This window comes from Paramacrobiotus metropolitanus, unplaced genomic scaffold (genome assembly GCF_019649055.1).
Source record: "Paramacrobiotus metropolitanus isolate TYO unplaced genomic scaffold, Prichtersi_v1.0 Parri_scaffold0000005, whole genome shotgun sequence".
NCBI classification, from domain to species: Eukaryota; Metazoa; Tardigrada; class Eutardigrada; order Parachela; family Macrobiotidae; genus Paramacrobiotus; species Paramacrobiotus metropolitanus.
The window spans coordinates 2,777,372-2,792,939 of NW_026570225.1; the positions used below are offsets into that span (position 1 = coordinate 2,777,372).

The following is a 15,568-nucleotide window of genomic DNA, read 5'->3' on the forward strand; positions in this document are numbered from 1 at the left end:
AATTTCTCCTGTACTATACATTACTGTAATCGCAAAACCTGGATTATCTGTTTCTTGTGATGCGGTTCTTTTTGCAAAATGACTGGTAACGGCCCGATCGTGATGCTTTTAGATACTGATTGGCTTGGTTTAAGAATATCGTTATGTTAGATTAAAATGTCACTATCATAAAATACCGAAACTTGAAAAAAGATACAGTAACCGAATTCGTCAACAGTACTTAACTAATAACATTCTTTGGGAGTGTGCAAAGTTGCAACTGCCACACAACAGCCATAAAAACCACACCGAGAAAGCATAAAATATCACATCCGAATTTTTGACTAACCACTTAACAAATGTCCATATTCACATCAGTGGTCTCCCCCCGTAGCCAGCGATGTCAAAGGAATTAACAAGTATCCAACAATTACCCACATGGCTTCAATAACTCCGAAATGACCATGCAGTTCTTGCGGAAGTATTTCCATGAACATCACGTGGAGAAATGTACCCGCCGCGATGGCCTTCAACACCACATTACACGCTGTGCCTACCGGCGTCTCCGGTGTCTGTTGGATTAGCAATCCCACCACTTGTCCCAAAGGGATGGTGATGGAGAAGATGAGACAAAACACCAGGCGGGTGCGCAAACGCATCTGCTGCTGCGACAGGGAGATCCCCAGCGCCAAAGCCATGAGGAATTCATGGATTAAGATGCTGAAAAACAATTTAAAAAGAAGACTGACGCTTTTGATTAGGCCCAGCGCCATTCCTTCAAACGCCGAATGGGTTCCCAAAGATGCCAAAAGCACGATAAACCGCGTTGCTCCCTGGTATTCTTCCAGTGAAATGTGATGAGGATGGTGATGCCCATGGGATGCGGCGCTAGTGCTACGAGAGTGATTATGCGCCTCGGCTTCCTTTCTCGAAGCCGGTCGGGTTAGTTGGGTGGCTGGTGAAAGCGGATCGGTATCCACGCTGTCCTCATCTTCTACAAAACAGCAAAAATATAAGCGTCGGACTCCGCTAGCTTGTGTACGAGGAAACAAGCGGGAACAAGAGGGAACAAGCATCTTCGGGAACAAGCATCTTCGTTCGAATAGTCAAGACTCTTTGAACACTGTGCGTCAAGTGTGCGACAGCATGATTCACTAACAGCCAACCGTGGAATGCTGCCCAACTGCGTGCACCTCACCGTCAACCGTGGATGGGTGCCCTGATTGACAGTGGCCAAGTTAAACGTGGCCTGCCAGCCTTCCGCGGTTGACTGTTAAGCCAGATTTGCAGCCATACGAGTACAGTTATTCAAAGTGTCTTGAGTCTCTTGACTATTCAAACGCGCTACCGAAGATGCTTGTAAGTACCTTCCTCGTAGCACAATTTAAAAGCACGCGAAAACGAGCAAATGCCTTCAAACTGTTTAAAAATATCGTATTGTATCCTGTCGCGAGTCAACGTTTCTAACAAGCAATTTTTTCAAATTAATGCTCAATGCGGTGCATCTCCCTAAAGTAAGTAATAAAAACATTGCATATCAAATATCACCAATAAAGCAAACGTAAACAACTACACTTTAAATTTTATTGCTGTTTTTAAAGTATCTTTTGTGCGACTTGTTCTTAACTACATATTTTGGCTCTTTTTTGAGACAAATGAGCTAGTGTAGTTACATATGTGATATAGATATGTACAGCAACTAAACTGTACTCTAAAGCCGTAATTTACGAAAGTAAGTACTAAGTAATGGTACCCATAATTACAACAGCATACGCGTCAAAGTGATATCAAAGATATATGGTTCTTAAGGGGCAGTAAACCACATCTACAAGGCGCTGTAACTCCCACCGGGATCATCGTCGTGAACAAACGGCCCATCGACGGACACATCATTCATTTCCTGCTGATTGACCGCGTCGCCTCGCGTTTGTTGCTTTTTTAGCCGGCGCAAAATAATATCAACAATTTTTTCCAAGAGCGCTGTAAGCAGGAATCCCAAGAAAACCACCGTGGGCCCCAACTGCAGAGGATGGTGCCATATGGAATGTGCATCAGGGATGAGTTCAGTAAACTCCTTCACGACATGTGGATAGAACTGGGTGAAGAAAGCGCCAGCGAACACACCACCAGACAGGCAATTGCAGTATCGTTTCAAAGCCCGAAGAATCCGTCGCTTTCGGGAATGTGGTTCGGTGTGGATGTGTACAACAGAAGGAACAATACATGATGTGAAGCAAGCAGCAAACATGCAGAGGATGGTGACGGATTGTGCAGCCGCCAAATCCATTTCTTCCAAGGTAGCGGGCAGTGGCTGACTGATTAATCCCGCTCACGCTAATTCACCGTTCGCAACATCGGCAGTAATTTGTAAATGATTTCAGAACTCCCAGTACGTCTTAGAACTGCACGGCTCGACGAGGATTTGGCGATGCCCAACTACGCCATCATAACATCAAAAACAGCTTGACCGCTTAGTACAGATCGCACTGTATTCATCATGCATCCGATATCCGAACGATGTCGCTTATACGGCATTATACTAAAAATTTAAAAACAGTATAAGCGGACGCCAAAATAGAAGAAAAAAACTGCGGTCACCCGCTGACAACCCACTTTAACAGCTGCCACTTAAAAAAGGTTCGAAAACTTTTCGCATAATAAATAATTACACCATAATCAACAATAACTACACGGTGCGGGGGTGGCAGCAAAAACTTACACGGCCGTACGAAATTGACTAACTATAAGAATAACCGCGAGAGATAAAAAATACCTGAACACAAGAACTTTTTTACTTAAAAGTGTAGTACTAAATTTTCGTGAGATTGTGCAAAGTTCAATCATTTGAAAACCATTTGAAAAAAGTGTAAGTACGACTGTACGAGTACTATTTACTAACGATAAGTACTACCTTTAATTGCAATTACTGTAATCCGCGCGCTGCCGAGATACATGCGCTGGTTGTCTTTGAAAAAGTACTGTCGGTCGACTGCGCATCCTCGCTTCTTTTGCCTAAAAAACTAAATAAAAAAAACTTAAATAAAATTGGAAAAAACTTTCTATGCTTTAACTACTTACCTACATGGAATCGCTACATCGATCTTTTTAGTTCAGTTAGTAGTTAATCATTTTGCTGCAATGCTGGGATTCGATCATTCGGGATATCTACGATCCTACATAGGTACTGTAATCATTAGATTAATCTATAAATTTTTATAGGACTAACGTGCATTTATACCATAAGTACAGTATTGTTCAGCTTAATTAATTTATAATACAGCCAATACAGCCTGCAGTATTAATATGTTAATATACGATATACTATATACTTACCTACGAGCAGTATTTACTACCTACGTGTTTGCTGGTAGCTTAACATTAATAATATTGTTGCCTCGTAAGCCAAATGTGGGTAACCTACAAGGTGGCAGATGAGCAATTTAGAAAGGTGAGCACCGTACGCGTCGCATGGCTTTCATCAGTACTCGTATCAACTACTATCAAGACTTTATAATTCATGCATATCGTATGTCAAGGTGGTTTGTCGCGGATGAAAGATTCTTTTGCACGCTTACAGATTCTACGGTACAACACAAGACACTACTGTTAGTGAAGTTATGAAATATGTATGAGCCTGGAATACGATCTCCTTGAAAAGTCAGGAGTTGCCCAATGACTACACGTAATTGTACACGGGTCGGACTCATCTGGAAGTGAAACTTGTAAGTTTAAAATAAAGTGATCGAATTTTTTAAAACATTTTTTATAGTTCATAGGTTTATATGTTGAGTCAGAAGTGACTCAGTATCCATTTTCGATAGCGTTATCTCATTTTATGATACTGTACCGTAATATGGACTGCAAACATTTGCTATATAGCTTTCTGATGATTATGAATTAGGTACTGAATGTTATAAAGCATTCTGGTACACTAGCAGACTGGCTCGTTTAATTGAATGACTTGTGAACTGTAATCTATTTCGTGGAACCCTACAGTAAGCAACTTTATGTTATGTTTCTTGATTTTTGCTGTAAAAACTGTTCGCATTAATTTCATCGCCTATCGACGGAAGTATGGATTTCCGTATGCAAAAGTACATCCATTTATGTACGTGCGTATCAACTGTCCAGCCGTGCGTTTTGGTTTCTTTACTTGTTTAGTTGTGTTGTGATTTTCAGTAGCTGTCCCGTAACTGGATGGTTCAAAAGTGATTAAAATTTGTCGACACTTTTCAGAAAAGATGGAAATAAACGAAGCTCTTCGCAGCAGCACGAACGATTTGGTGTCGTCGGGTTTCGACTCTGGCAGCCGGAACACGAGTGACGTCAATGGATTTGACTATCAGCCCTTTGACAATACCGATGATGATAACTTCCACACGGTATTTAACGCCACCGCCAGCAAAGCTAAACCAGCCGCTGGCGGACTGACCAGCGGACCGCGACACCGAAAACCCTTTGGAAAAAACGATAACCGTAATTTTCAAAACGGCTCCAATGGCGGCTTCCCTAAGGGATTTCCTGTGGATGACGATGAAGTGGAAGAATGCCAGATCCGAACATACGGAGGCCCGGTGTCCAAGCAGGATTTTCGGGAGCAGTTGCGAAAACTGTGTTTATTAAGCACATGGAAGAAACGGTTTCCCATTTCGTTGTGGCTGCCCAGATATCAGCTGGCTGATTTATCTGCGGATTTGGTAGCCGGCTTGACGGTTGGGTTAACCGTGGTGCCACAGTCGCTGGCGTATGCCCAGATTGCGGATCTTCCTCTAGAGGTAAATTCAGAAAAATAACTTCACAAATTGCTGCGAATTTTGAGGAACGCTTGTGTACAAGATTTCTGTGTGCAAGACTGTTGTACTACTCTAGTACTACTTTTTAGTATGGGCTCTATTCCGCTTTTATGGGCCCCTTTTTGTACACTTTCTTTGGAACCTCCAAGATGTTACTGTGGGACCCACCGCTCTGATATCATTGCTGACCAGTGCATTTGTACCACATCGAGCCATCCAGTCCTCTGCCACATATGCCGTCCTTCTTGCTTTTTACTGCGGATGTTTTCAGTTATTAATGGGATTTCTTCATTTGGGTGGGTATGGTGACCGGCTTAATGCAATAAATGCATTGGATGGAAAACATTCCTTTTGTTATTAGGTTTCCTCATGAATTTTGTTTCGACTCCCGTTATGAGTGGATTTACTACAGCCGCATCCATAATCATCATACTGGGCCAAGTGAAGGGACTTTTGGGAATTAATTTCGGGAAGAGTCGGGATAATATTGTGTGGATTGTGAGAGGATATTCTAGGCATATTATGGAAACCAGGTACGCATGTAGATACTCGTTTAAGTAACATAACATTGACATTTCAAGTTTCTTGTCAAATGCCATTTTAGAGGATGGGATGTGTTGCTTGGGGCGTGCTGTATCACAGCGATTTTGTGCTTAAAAGCATTGCAACCAATGCTGAGATGGGATGTATTCCGCAATAAACAGGCTCCATTATTTTGGAAAATTCTTCGTGAAGTTATTAAAGTTTTGTGCTACGGTATGGAGCACTTGAGCCTGGATGACTGCACACGTTCACCATACGTTTTGTTAACCCATGTGTTATTTTATAGGCCGTTATGCTCTGGTGGTGATCATTGCGACCGCCATAGCTGCTGGCGTTACGGTGCATAATCCCGATGCTTTGACCATAACCAGCGACGTCCATGGTGGTCTACCAGCATTTTCCGTACCGGATTTCGCACCGGACAATAAAACTGTTATCGAAGTCATGGATGGTTTTGGGGCAGGAATGGTGTTGATACCTATCATTGGGATTTTTGAGTCTGTAGTAGTCGCGAAGGCCTTTAGTCATAAATTTGGCTACACCGTGGATTCCACGCAGGAAATGATGACTTTAGGTCTCATTAATATTGTTAGTTCCTTTATTTCTTCCTATCCAGTCACAGGAGCATTCTCACGTTCGGCATTGAATGCTGAGTGTGGAGTGCGGACACCGCTGGGCGGAATATTTACCGGTATGACTGAATGAATAAGTTTTTTTGGAGGTGGTTTAACAGTTTTATTATAATATATGTTATCGTATTCTCTCTTCTTACCAGGTGCGTTCGTTCTTCTGGCGATGTCGGCGTTGAGTCCAGTGCTGCATTTTATCCCAAAAGCTGCTTTGTCCGCAGTTATTATTTGTGCCATTTTTGTAATGGTTGATTTCCGCATCTTTCGTGATTTATGGCATGTCAATCGGCTGGAGCTTATACCACTGTGCTCTACACTGCTTCTGTGCCTGCTACTCGGAGTACAGTACGGTCTACCGTTAGGCATTGGAATTTCTATATTGATGCTGGTATATCCTTTGGCTCGCCCACTAGTCACCGTGGAATACAAACGCACGTACCGGCGCGACAAGGATCCTCAAAAACCCAAACCAAAATTTGACGTCAGCATTACTCCGCACAGCGCCTTATACTTTCCATCGGCGGAGTTCTTTAAGGACATCTTTGCCAAGGACCTGTTGAACCCAGCGGCCTTCCGTTATGGGGTTTCTGTTGCCCCGGATTTTTTGTACGCTGGCGCTGATGAAGTGGACACCATACTGGACGAGCGATTGTCCAGCACTGACGAGAAACTGCCGCCCATTGTTTTTAATGGTATTCATTTGCTGACCACCGATTATTCTACGGTGCGTACTCTACGGAACATTGTTCAGAGCTGTCGAACGGCAAAAAGAGAAATGGTATTTATTAACACCAGCAACGAGTTTATGAAGTTACTTCAGAGGGTGGAAGACGAAGTGCAAATGGAACAGCTGACAGTAGTCAACGAAAGACCTGCACCCAATTTAGCCGCTGAAGATACTAGTATTACGGTAAACGCCGGTATTAGCCCTTCCTACTCCGCCGTGGAATTTGCAGGAACTCTTCCAGAGAACGAAATTGATCGTCATACTAACGCATAATCCTTTTTGTGCAACTACTTTCTCGCAGCTGGTTGAATTTTGCTTTTTTAAGTTTTCAGTCGATAAAGTTTTAAGTATTTTATATCCCGTTGATACATTCCTGTGTGTCATTAACTGTTTTTACTAGTTTTTATTGGCAGCTGTTTTTTATTTTATATCATCCGTCCTTTTTTATATGATCAGTACAACTGTAATACATATTTCCGCTCGTCTGTTAGTCGAGTTCGACGATAAGAATACAAATTCGGTTTACGGTGACCGTTTTCCTAATAATGCAACCGGTTATAACGACAGCCACACACGCGTCGCCATAAGTAAACAGAATAATAAGCCCATAATCAAGTGATCAGATTTTATTATTAAACGTAAACAGAATAATAAGCAAAACAATATTATGGTATCACCTATTTATTATTTACATACATACTATTAAACAAGCTGAGCACGGATGAATATTGGCTTCCGACTATCTCAGATTTTCTTATCAGAATAATGCAGTATGTTGCAACATGGTTATATGAATACTAACTAAGTAACAAGGGTCCTTGACACTTTGCCGATGGAGCGAATGTTCTCCCGTTCCACACATCCAATCTGCACGCTCTAAAGTGCTACAGAATCCTCTCAGTGTCGAGAGTATTCCTGCATCATCAATTTTCGGGAAAGCCCACTACCCACAGTCCAGTGGTCACTCAAAAGCTTGTTACCATGGTGGCCATTAGCTTAACATGGGCTGTTTGAAAATCCCCGGATTATATTGCAATTATTGTTATTACAGCGAACTGCCATTGAAATTAGCGAACTGCGGAATAAGCAAAATAACAGATTCTGCTCAAATGTAATCCTTAATGTAATCAACATCGTGCCATTATTTAACACTCGCCCTCGTCCATGTGCCTGAGAGGCACATTTAATCATTTAGAAATTCATGGAACGTTACACTGGCAGTTGACTTCTTCCTCCTTAGCCTGAATTCCTCAGAAAATTAGTTTGTTTTTTACTTATTCAAACATTTACTAAAAATAAATGAACTGAAAACTTAAAAACTGCAAATTCCAACCGCTTCCGGTTGGTGAACAAATGGCAGCCTCCCAGTGTGGCAGCGTGATTTGGCTTTGCTGTGAATATTTTCTGCGAAGTCCTCACTTCTTTCAAATTCAGTTTACCGAATTGAAAGTAACTCTTTCTGCTTGCGTGCTTAATAAAAACGAAGAACAAAGTGTGGAAAACATTTTGGATGAATATCAGACCGTTCTACACCAGATCAGGACAAATCCATGGGCTGCGCCTGCGCGGCACACAACAAAACTCCGTGTAATTAAACCATAGACGAGTGCGAGTGTTAATACATATGCAGTGAACCTTTTTACAAGCTCGAAATCCTAAGACATTATTCATCCGTGCTGGGCTTGTTAGAAAATAAGCTGTTTCCCTGGAAATTTGTAATTTAATTGTTAGTAAGCACAAGAGCGAGAACCCGCCCATGTTAGCCCTATGCCATCCATGGTAACAAGCTTTTGAGTGACCACTTGTCCTGAGGTTCTGCAGACAACAAACAACGATTGGTCGTAGATCACTCGCGTGATTGAGAGGTTTCTAATGCATTTTGAAGCAGAAAAATTGGTTGAGTAGAAGCTGAGATCACCGGCGCCAAAAGAGAGGGGCCGAAATCCTGGCACAGATAGTTAGTATTCATTTAATTAATCTTAAGATTTTTTAACGCACTGTGCGTCGTGCGACCCAAAACTGACGTAGCTGCTCGACCAGGCGGTAGCCGGTGGCAAGTCAGATGCAATTTTGGCTAATCCTTAAATATTTCTTTTTGTGTCGTTTGGACTAATTTACAATTGTTCCTGAACCTTGAAGCTGAATTCTCACATTTTGTAACATCATATTGTGTAAGGTTTTGGTCATCCTTTGGATCTCAGTATTAGGCAACACAGAAAAAAGCTGGTGATGTGACGGCGAACCGCATCTCAGATGAAACTGATAGTTGTTACGGATTGATCCCAGACTGCCTTCGGTAGATGGCTCGCGACTGGTGACTGAAGCGCGCATTATTCAGGAGAAACTATAATTGTGCACAAATGGTATGCTTCTTTATCGCGTATGCTGTAATTTGTTAGTTGCAACTTGTCACGAATCAGTGACCTGGATGTTGAATTTTCCCTAGCCGTGGATTAAACCTGACTTTGGTTTGGTGAGCGAGCCACGTCCAACTTCTGCCACTGGTCAAGCACGCCAAGGCACCAGCAGCAACGCAACAGCTGTTGCATTATCGGCGCCCGACGACAATGACGTTAAAATTGTCTCCGCAACAGTGCGTCCTGTTGCCAAACGGCGCCAGGTACATTCGTCACCGCAAAATTCCGGTCCCAAAAAGCTCAAAACGACCAACGCTGGCACCTCGAAAGAGCAACTCGCTGCAGCGCTGTGGATTGACAAGCATCAACCGAGATCACGGGTACGAATAGCACTTTGCGACAATTAATTTGGACAGTACGTGCAGCGCAACATAGAATGAAGGAAACTGCAAGTGCAAGCTTGGTTAGTTCTCGTTGCTGCACAAAAAGGGTTCTTTTCAGTTATAGCGAGTCATCTGTCGTATTTCTGTCATTTTAGAAAGATTTATGCGTGAGAAACCCGAAGATCGAGGAAATCGCGGCATGGATAACAAATATGGCGGTAGGTTTTATTTCGGAATGCTTTGTTTAATTGTTTAACTTGATGCATGTTAGCGCGTGTTAGCGCTTACATGCATGATATTTGAGGCAATACGCGCGCGTACTACCACGCGCAATGCAGTAATTGTAATTATCCTGGCTTGCAGAATCCGACCACTTCTCGCATCTTGCTGATGACAGGCCCACCTGGTTCCGGAAAATCCACATCTGTCCGACTGATTGCTCAGGAATTATCCACCAAGATAGTGGAGTGGGAAAGTCCGGTGGTGCAGTATATTCCCGATGGAGGTTCGCAATGGACACGATTTTCTGATGATTTGGAATTGATAGTGATTTTTGTAGACAATGCGTTTTACGAGTCATATGAATCCTTGTTTTCGAATTTCCTTCTACGCTCATCCAGATACAATCAGCAGAGCGTAGTTGATACTCCTGGAATGGATTCCAGGAAAGATGCACGGGTGATTGTTGTCGAGGTGGGCTCGTGCATTTGTAGTTAACTTATAGTGCAGATCCAAGTATCACACGATGATTTTCGCAGGATCTGCCGAATTTTTGCTTCCGAGACCCGACGAAATTGCATGGTGTTTTACGGTAAGCTGGGTGGGCATCGCTTGAAGTTGTCAACCCAGTGACTCACTACCTGATTTAGCGTACATCATTTTTTTTCTTTTGCAGAAATTTTGTTTCTTGTTCGTGTACTGGATTAGTGATTGTTCTAACTGAAAATAATGCGGAAAATCAGCAGCTGTGGCGTTTGTTTCCCCCGTCGCTTATTAGTGAATTAAACATCACTCATATCCGGTAAAGTGCATTTTTGGGATGGTGTTTTGAAATCAGTACGTCTTTGTTTAGGCAGATTTATGTTTCTACTTATTCTCGAATGCTTGCTGCTTTTAGTATTAATCCGGTTGTTAAAACCTCCATGAAGAGAATATTGACTCAGATTTTGAAGGCGGAATATTCACAGGTATGTTCCGAACTTTAGGCCTACAATATTACATTGTTGTTGCAAATGTGTTGTGCGTTTACAGAGCACTGTTATTAGCCCCGATACACTGGAGGATGTGATAGATTCCTCCAACGGAGATATCCGGGGTGCTGTTTCCGCGCTTCAGTTTGCAGTTGAAGGTCGACGAAGCGAGAGGGGAGGAAAGAAGCAGAAAACTGAAACCATTCACGGGAAGGGCTTTTCCAATCGAGATACCAGTTTGCTTCTTTTTCGCGCTGTGGGACGTGTATTTTACGTAAAACGTGAGGATTTTCTTCGTCATTTATGACAGATGCTTGCAAAACAGTATTTGGATTGATACACAGTTCGACTGCGTTTCTTTAGGAAACACCAATGAAGTCCCCGTTGTGAATGGCTTACCGGCATCCGCTCACGATCAAAGGCGATTTCCCTTGACTTACATTCCTGAAGAAATTGCTGAGCGGTGTCCAACTAGTACCGATAACTTGCTTTCTTTTATTAATGGAAACTATCTGTATTTCCTCCCACACTTAAGTGATGCTGTGTCGGGCGCAGAACGGTTCAGCGTGGCGGATCTAATCGACTCTGCTTGGACTGTAAGGCATTTTTCCAGTTGTGCAACAATTGATACAAACCTTTTTGGAATATTTTTAGTCGCGGGAAAAAGTGCGCGATTGCGCTACTTCTGTGGTTATTCGCGGCTTAATGCACCTCAACCGTATCGGTGGTGTAGAGAAAGGTTCTGCTCGATTTAAAGCAATGGAGAAGCCACTTCTTCCACAGGTCGAGAGGAAAGCCGAAGGACGACGGGTGGCCGGTTACGATTTGGCCTACAGTAAGTCCAGCTTACTGACCTTGAGAAACTGCATGGTGCGGTAGAAAAAAGCGCAGCTGATACGAATGGAGTGCACGATAAGGCTTACGTGACGTGACATTACGTTAGTTCTTAGAAAATCACCCAATTTTTATTCGTGCCGTATGTGATACGGGGTAACATTTTTTGCACCCTGTCACCTACTCTAGGTTGTGTGTTGTGAAATAAACATCATACTTTTTGTAGGTATGAACACTGGTATAAATTTGTCTACGTTGTTCACTGAATACTTGCCTTTTCTTGGCAAAATCGGTAGTTATCCTCCCTTACCAGGTAAAGATTTGCTTCGTTTTGAGTATACTTCTATTTTGTTTTGGTTTATGTTTAGAGATAAAGCGAATTTGTTTTTTGTTTAGATACTAGAAAATACATGCAGGAAATGTGTTTCTTCTCCCACGGATCGCTGCTGAGGTGTCTGCTGTTTTGTTTTAAGCTGTGCAGTTAACGATAGACACTTACCGCTTGCAACTGGTGAAACGCCTATGTTGTAGAGAGACGGTGAAGGAAAATGAGTGGATATCGCCAACTCCTACTATTGAAAATGTCGGGCCTGTAACGGTCACTCGTGAAAACAGCATCCAGATATTAACTGACGAGTTACAGGGAATCGACTTTTCTACATGGACGGAAGATTTCTCGCAGGATGACACTGAACAAACGAAACCTGCAATGAACTTCTCCTCTCAAAACTCCGGGAAAGCTGGTGAGCTTATCTCCGTGATTGAAGATTTTTCCGATGATGATCGATGGTGATTTGATTTTATCGAATGTTTTCTAACCGAAAATAGTCTTTCTATTATTTTTATAATCTCTTTAGCTAAGCAGTATCACTGCTTTGAGCTTTTGAGAGATTATCACTTTGCTGAGTTTGCTCAGACTTTCAGAGTTATTAAAAAAATAGCTTTCATACATCCTTAGAAGTCTGGACTAGTGCTATCAACGGGATTCATTTCAACGGGACTTTAGAATTCAGTTACTTGCTGACTTTCTTCTTCTTTCTTACGTTACTTTACAGCAAATTCGAATCCATAACACAGAGATTTCAGCTTTTACTGTATATGCGACATCAGAATTTCTTTCCTTTACCACCGCGTACAGCTGTACGTTGTCCGTTAATTCGAAAAACATAGCCACGCTCCGATAATGCACGCATAATCTTCACGATGTTCATGCAGTCATCGATACCGCTGTGATGCCGACCAGTATGTTGAATATTCAAACTTTCCAGCATTAACATTAAACCACGTGGAAAGTGACCAATACATTCCGAAAAGGAGTGCTTAACATTAATCCACCGATCGAAATACGAGGGAACAGGCACTTTAAAATAGTCGCTCTGCATGGGAAGCATCGTTGCCAGATCCCAATCACCGCATGTAACAAAACAAGATTTGCATTCCGGATGCAGTAATCCTGTTGTAAAACAAACAGGATGAAACAGTTGCAGTTTTTCAGAATACAGATATGAGTACAGCAACTGCGAAACTAAACCGTAAGTATTAAACTCACCAGTACTCAAGCATAAAAAATATGAATATTATCCGGTAAATGTTTATACTGCGAAAAAGTAAGAACCTTCAGCATCCATCCACTTCTGAAAAAGCTGTGTGACTTCTTCAAAGTGAGGCTGACCGTCCACCATATCTTGTATAATCCCGGTCAGTTGTGTGCAGAACGTGGTTAACGCAGGATTTACGCGCGGCAGCACGTAGTGGTGGAATGTGGAGACAACTTCCATTGTTTGAGCATCCACTTTAACAACCGGGAATTCTATAATTTCCTACAGCAATGCAAAACGTAAGCAGAGCTCACAAGTAGAACACACGAAAACAAAGCAAAAAAATTAGCCTGTGGCAAACGCTTAGTTCGGTTATAACGTCTTATCATGTAACGGCTCTGTGACCTGTGCCCTACCTGAACCTCCGGCATGCGAGTGCGATCACAGGTAGCTTCAAAATCCAGAACCAGAAAATAATCAAATATCTGCGGCGCCAGCTTCACCGTATCCATTTCTTTCCGGAATCGCTCACGAAATATCAGATTCGGTTCCACAGGTTGCTCGATCGTCTCTCGTCTGATATTGTCCGCATAGGCTGCTCGAAGCCAGTTCTTTCGAGCACGGGTAATACGCGGTCGCGGTCTAAGTGACGACGAAAACATCCGACAATGCTCTTTGCATTGTTCAAACGCTGCCGATCGCTTAAATATCGCCCGAACCCAGCAGCCCATCAACATCTAAAAGAACCACGCGTCTAGCACATGGACATTCCTTTTGACAGAAACCGTACCTTATGATGGCAGGAAATAGGATCTGATACGATCACTTATCAGTACGTGTAATACCAGAATGAGATCACAATTCCGAGCGTAGGGTATCTTATCACCGAAGTTTTAAAGAGTCAGGGAGTGAGATCATTCAGCCACGTTCTAATTCAACAGCTCGTTCGGACTTACAGCCACTTATGATCTTATCATCGTGACTTATGACTTACTGTGCGACTTCTGGTTTGGCACAAATTACAAACCGAGCGTTCCGACCGAGAAAAGCCCACAATCAATTCCAGATTTCCGGCATGGTACAATGTTTGAATACACAGATTAAAACAGTACAATACAAGAATCGATGATCTGCAAAAAATTTTGCGATTGATTTTGTCGAATTTTTATTTTTGGTAGATATTCTTTATTATTTTGTCCGGGCATGACTGTTTTGCAAAAAACGTAACTGCCGTTGGCGGTTCACTGCGACAACAGGATCTTAATAATTACTTACGATTAACAAAACACTACTGTGATTTATTGAAACCGCCGATATGTAGTTTTGTGTTTTCTGTTGTTATTTTAATATTTTAGACTTGCGTTTTTCGCACTCGTACAGAATAATACTATACTTATCTATAATTTTGTTTCACAAGAGCCTACAAGGTGCAAGTTCTAAACTACAGAGCCCACCTAGCAAAAGGTTTTCTGTGTTGAATCATGGCGTTCACCCTTTATTCGTTGTTGGAAGCTGGCTTGCTGATCGTGAATGCAATCGCAGTTCTCAATGAGGAGCGATTCTTGCGAAAGAGTATGTACTTAATGTTTATTTTGTATCGGTGCTTAATCTCTCTAGATATTTGGTATTCTATAATTCCCAACTGGTTCGCATGTAGTTGGGTGGGGACGAGAGCACCTTCAACCTGGAGCGGCGTATTACCAAGGCGCTTATGCGCCTCCACAGTCAACGAAAGCACAGATCATCAATTTGATCAACTCCGTTAGGACCGTCATGAGATGTATGTCATTTCCCTTTTTCTCTTAGGATGGGTCTAAAAATGAAGCGTTTCCGTTTTTTAGAACGGAACTAATTGTTCCATTTCTGTATTTTCAGTTCCCTTGATTTTCCTGAACATTGGAACGATGATTCTCCTCATCATTGCTGGATAATTTTAATTAAGTTTTATTTAGAGATTTTACAGTATTTTAAATAATCGTCCTCAGATTTTAACTTGTTCGTCTCTCGTCTGCTTAGTCCACAAAGAACTCAAAGTGTATGATATGAGATACTGTATAGCAAGTGTTGCATATCTTCTTGACTTTCTAGAACCGATGTGTACTGCAACAATTTGTAAAATTTTGTCAGTTTGGAGAAGCAGTTGTGTGCTACGCTTTTATGCACTGTAGTTGCACTCTGCGATTAACATTTAACAAGTAGGTAATTTGCTATCACCATTAAAACAGAGTTGCAACCTAACTTTTTTATTGTGCGATAATCATGTAAGTAACGAAATTTCGCCATGAGGGTTTTAGTTCCGCAGAATACTAACTTTTGATTTGTACGAGTGTAACGGTTAACGGACTGCCCGTAGTTTTGATACAGATAACAAAATAACCGTATGTGCATGTAATACTTGATTTTTACATTTTTCTTGTACTAGCTCAGAATAATTTCCTTGGTTCACCTGTGTTAAAACGCAAACATACTGTACATGTATTAACCGGTAAACACGTGAGAACAACCTACTATAAGAAGTGTTATAGCAAGAGAAAGTGCAAAAGGAAAAATTTTATTGCTGCGGGGCAGAAAAACTTGAAAATACTGTATTGATGT

The 15,568-nt window shown here is 42.0% G+C and overlaps 5 protein-coding genes across 19 annotated transcripts; 3 read left to right on the plus strand and 2 right to left on the minus strand.

Annotated features, from left to right (window-relative positions):
* Positions 1-106: 106 nt before the first annotated feature.
* Positions 107-3,698, minus strand: LOC129580979 (zinc transporter ZIP3-like). 13 transcript variants are annotated; one of them, XM_055471770.1, is made up of 4 exons: positions 3,337-3,698; positions 3,058-3,152; positions 1,828-2,518; positions 107-973 (listed from the first exon to the last, which is right to left on the minus strand). In XM_055471770.1, exons 3-4 carry the CDS (start codon positions 2,264-2,266, stop codon positions 354-356), a joined length of 1,059 nt encoding a protein of 352 aa, XP_055327745.1. In that variant the 5' UTR covers positions 2,267-2,518; positions 3,058-3,152; positions 3,337-3,698; the 3' UTR covers positions 107-353. The 13 variants fall into 13 exon arrangements, with proteins under 13 accessions (XP_055327745.1, XP_055327752.1, XP_055327742.1 ...); XM_055471777.1 differs by having other exon boundaries at positions 1,828-2,415; positions 3,062-3,152; positions 3,313-3,698; XM_055471767.1 differs by having other exon boundaries at positions 3,062-3,152; positions 3,313-3,698.
* Positions 3,452-7,202, plus strand: LOC129580975 (sodium-independent sulfate anion transporter-like). Its single transcript, XM_055471762.1, is given in 8 exon segments — positions 3,452-3,701; positions 4,216-4,754; positions 4,862-4,919; positions 4,922-5,068; positions 5,134-5,305; positions 5,377-5,528; positions 5,602-6,006; positions 6,091-7,202. Coding segments are annotated over 7 exon segments (2,322 nt in total). The 5' UTR covers positions 3,452-3,701; positions 4,216-4,220; the 3' UTR covers positions 6,945-7,202.
* A 1,354-nt stretch (positions 7,203-8,556) lies between these two features.
* LOC129581155 (cell cycle checkpoint protein RAD17-like) lies at positions 8,557-12,558 on the plus strand. Of its 2 annotated transcripts, XM_055472063.1 has the most exons (14): positions 8,557-9,034; positions 9,118-9,408; positions 9,567-9,629; positions 9,775-9,916; positions 9,971-10,104; positions 10,170-10,222; positions 10,307-10,432; positions 10,529-10,598; positions 10,663-10,882; positions 10,965-11,197; positions 11,256-11,436; positions 11,662-11,748; positions 11,832-11,886; positions 11,967-12,556. In XM_055472063.1, the coding sequence occupies exons 1-14, from the start codon at positions 9,032-9,034 to the stop codon at positions 12,226-12,228; spliced, it is 1,920 nt and encodes a 639-aa protein (XP_055328038.1). In that variant the 5' UTR covers positions 8,557-9,031; the 3' UTR covers positions 12,229-12,556. The 2 variants fall into 2 exon arrangements, with proteins under 2 accessions (XP_055328038.1, XP_055328039.1); XM_055472064.1 differs by lacking the exons at positions 8,557-9,034; positions 9,118-9,408 and adding an exon at positions 9,411-9,491 and having other exon boundaries at positions 11,967-12,558.
* LOC129581156 (ERI1 exoribonuclease 3-like) lies at positions 12,507-14,148 on the minus strand. 2 transcript variants are annotated; one of them, XM_055472067.1, is made up of 4 exons: positions 13,968-14,148; positions 13,390-13,710; positions 13,051-13,255; positions 12,507-12,888 (listed from the first exon to the last, which is right to left on the minus strand). In XM_055472067.1, the coding sequence occupies exons 2-4, from the start codon at positions 13,708-13,710 to the stop codon at positions 12,542-12,544; spliced, it is 873 nt and encodes a 290-aa protein (XP_055328042.1). In that variant the 5' UTR covers positions 13,968-14,148; the 3' UTR covers positions 12,507-12,541. The 2 variants fall into 2 exon arrangements, with proteins under 2 accessions (XP_055328042.1, XP_055328043.1); XM_055472068.1 differs by lacking the exon at positions 13,968-14,148 and adding an exon at positions 13,764-13,922.
* Positions 14,039-15,206, plus strand: LOC129581157 (immediate early response 3-interacting protein 1-like). Its single transcript, XM_055472069.1, has 3 exons — positions 14,039-14,545; positions 14,631-14,753; positions 14,849-15,206. Exons 1-3 carry the CDS (start codon positions 14,455-14,457, stop codon positions 14,902-14,904), a joined length of 270 nt encoding a protein of 89 aa, XP_055328044.1. The 5' UTR covers positions 14,039-14,454; the 3' UTR covers positions 14,905-15,206.
* Positions 15,207-15,568: the final 362 nt, after the last annotated feature.

Excerpts from the sequence above, each read along its gene's own strand:
- LOC129581155 (XM_055472063.1), top strand. Across the intron at positions 9,917-9,970 it reads GCAGTATATTCCCGATGGAG|ACAATGCGTTTTACGAGTCA; the intron begins GTTCGCAATGGA and ends TGATTTTTGTAG. Across the intron at positions 10,223-10,306 it reads AAATTGCATGGTGTTTTACG|AAATTTTGTTTCTTGTTCGT; the intron begins GTAAGCTGGGTG and ends TTTCTTTTGCAG.
- LOC129581156 (XM_055472067.1), bottom strand. The coding sequence starts at position 13,710 with ATGTTGATGGGCTGCTGGGTTCGGGCGATATTTAAGCGATCGGCAGCG. Across the intron at positions 13,256-13,389 it reads CTCGCATGCCGGAGGTTCAG|GAAATTATAGAATTCCCGGT; the intron begins GTAGGGCACAGG and ends GCATTGCTGTAG. Across the intron at positions 12,889-13,050 it reads GAAGTGGATGGATGCTGAAG|GATTACTGCATCCGGAATGC; the intron begins GTTCTTACTTTT and ends GTTTTACAACAG.
- LOC129580979 (XM_055471778.1), bottom strand. The coding sequence starts at position 2,266 with ATGGATTTGGCGGCTGCACAATCCGTCACCATCCTCTGCATGTTTGCT. Across the intron at positions 974-1,827 it reads TGTTCACGACGATGATCCCG|AAGATGAGGACAGCGTGGAT; the intron begins GTGGGAGTTACA and ends GCTGTTTTGTAG.
- LOC129581157 (XM_055472069.1), top strand. The coding sequence starts at position 14,455 with ATGGCGTTCACCCTTTATTCGTTGTTGGAAGCTGGCTTGCTGATCGTG. Across the intron at positions 14,546-14,630 it reads GGAGCGATTCTTGCGAAAGA|TTGGGTGGGGACGAGAGCAC; the intron begins GTATGTACTTAA and ends GTTCGCATGTAG. Across the intron at positions 14,754-14,848 it reads CGTTAGGACCGTCATGAGAT|TTCCCTTGATTTTCCTGAAC; the intron begins GTATGTCATTTC and ends CTGTATTTTCAG.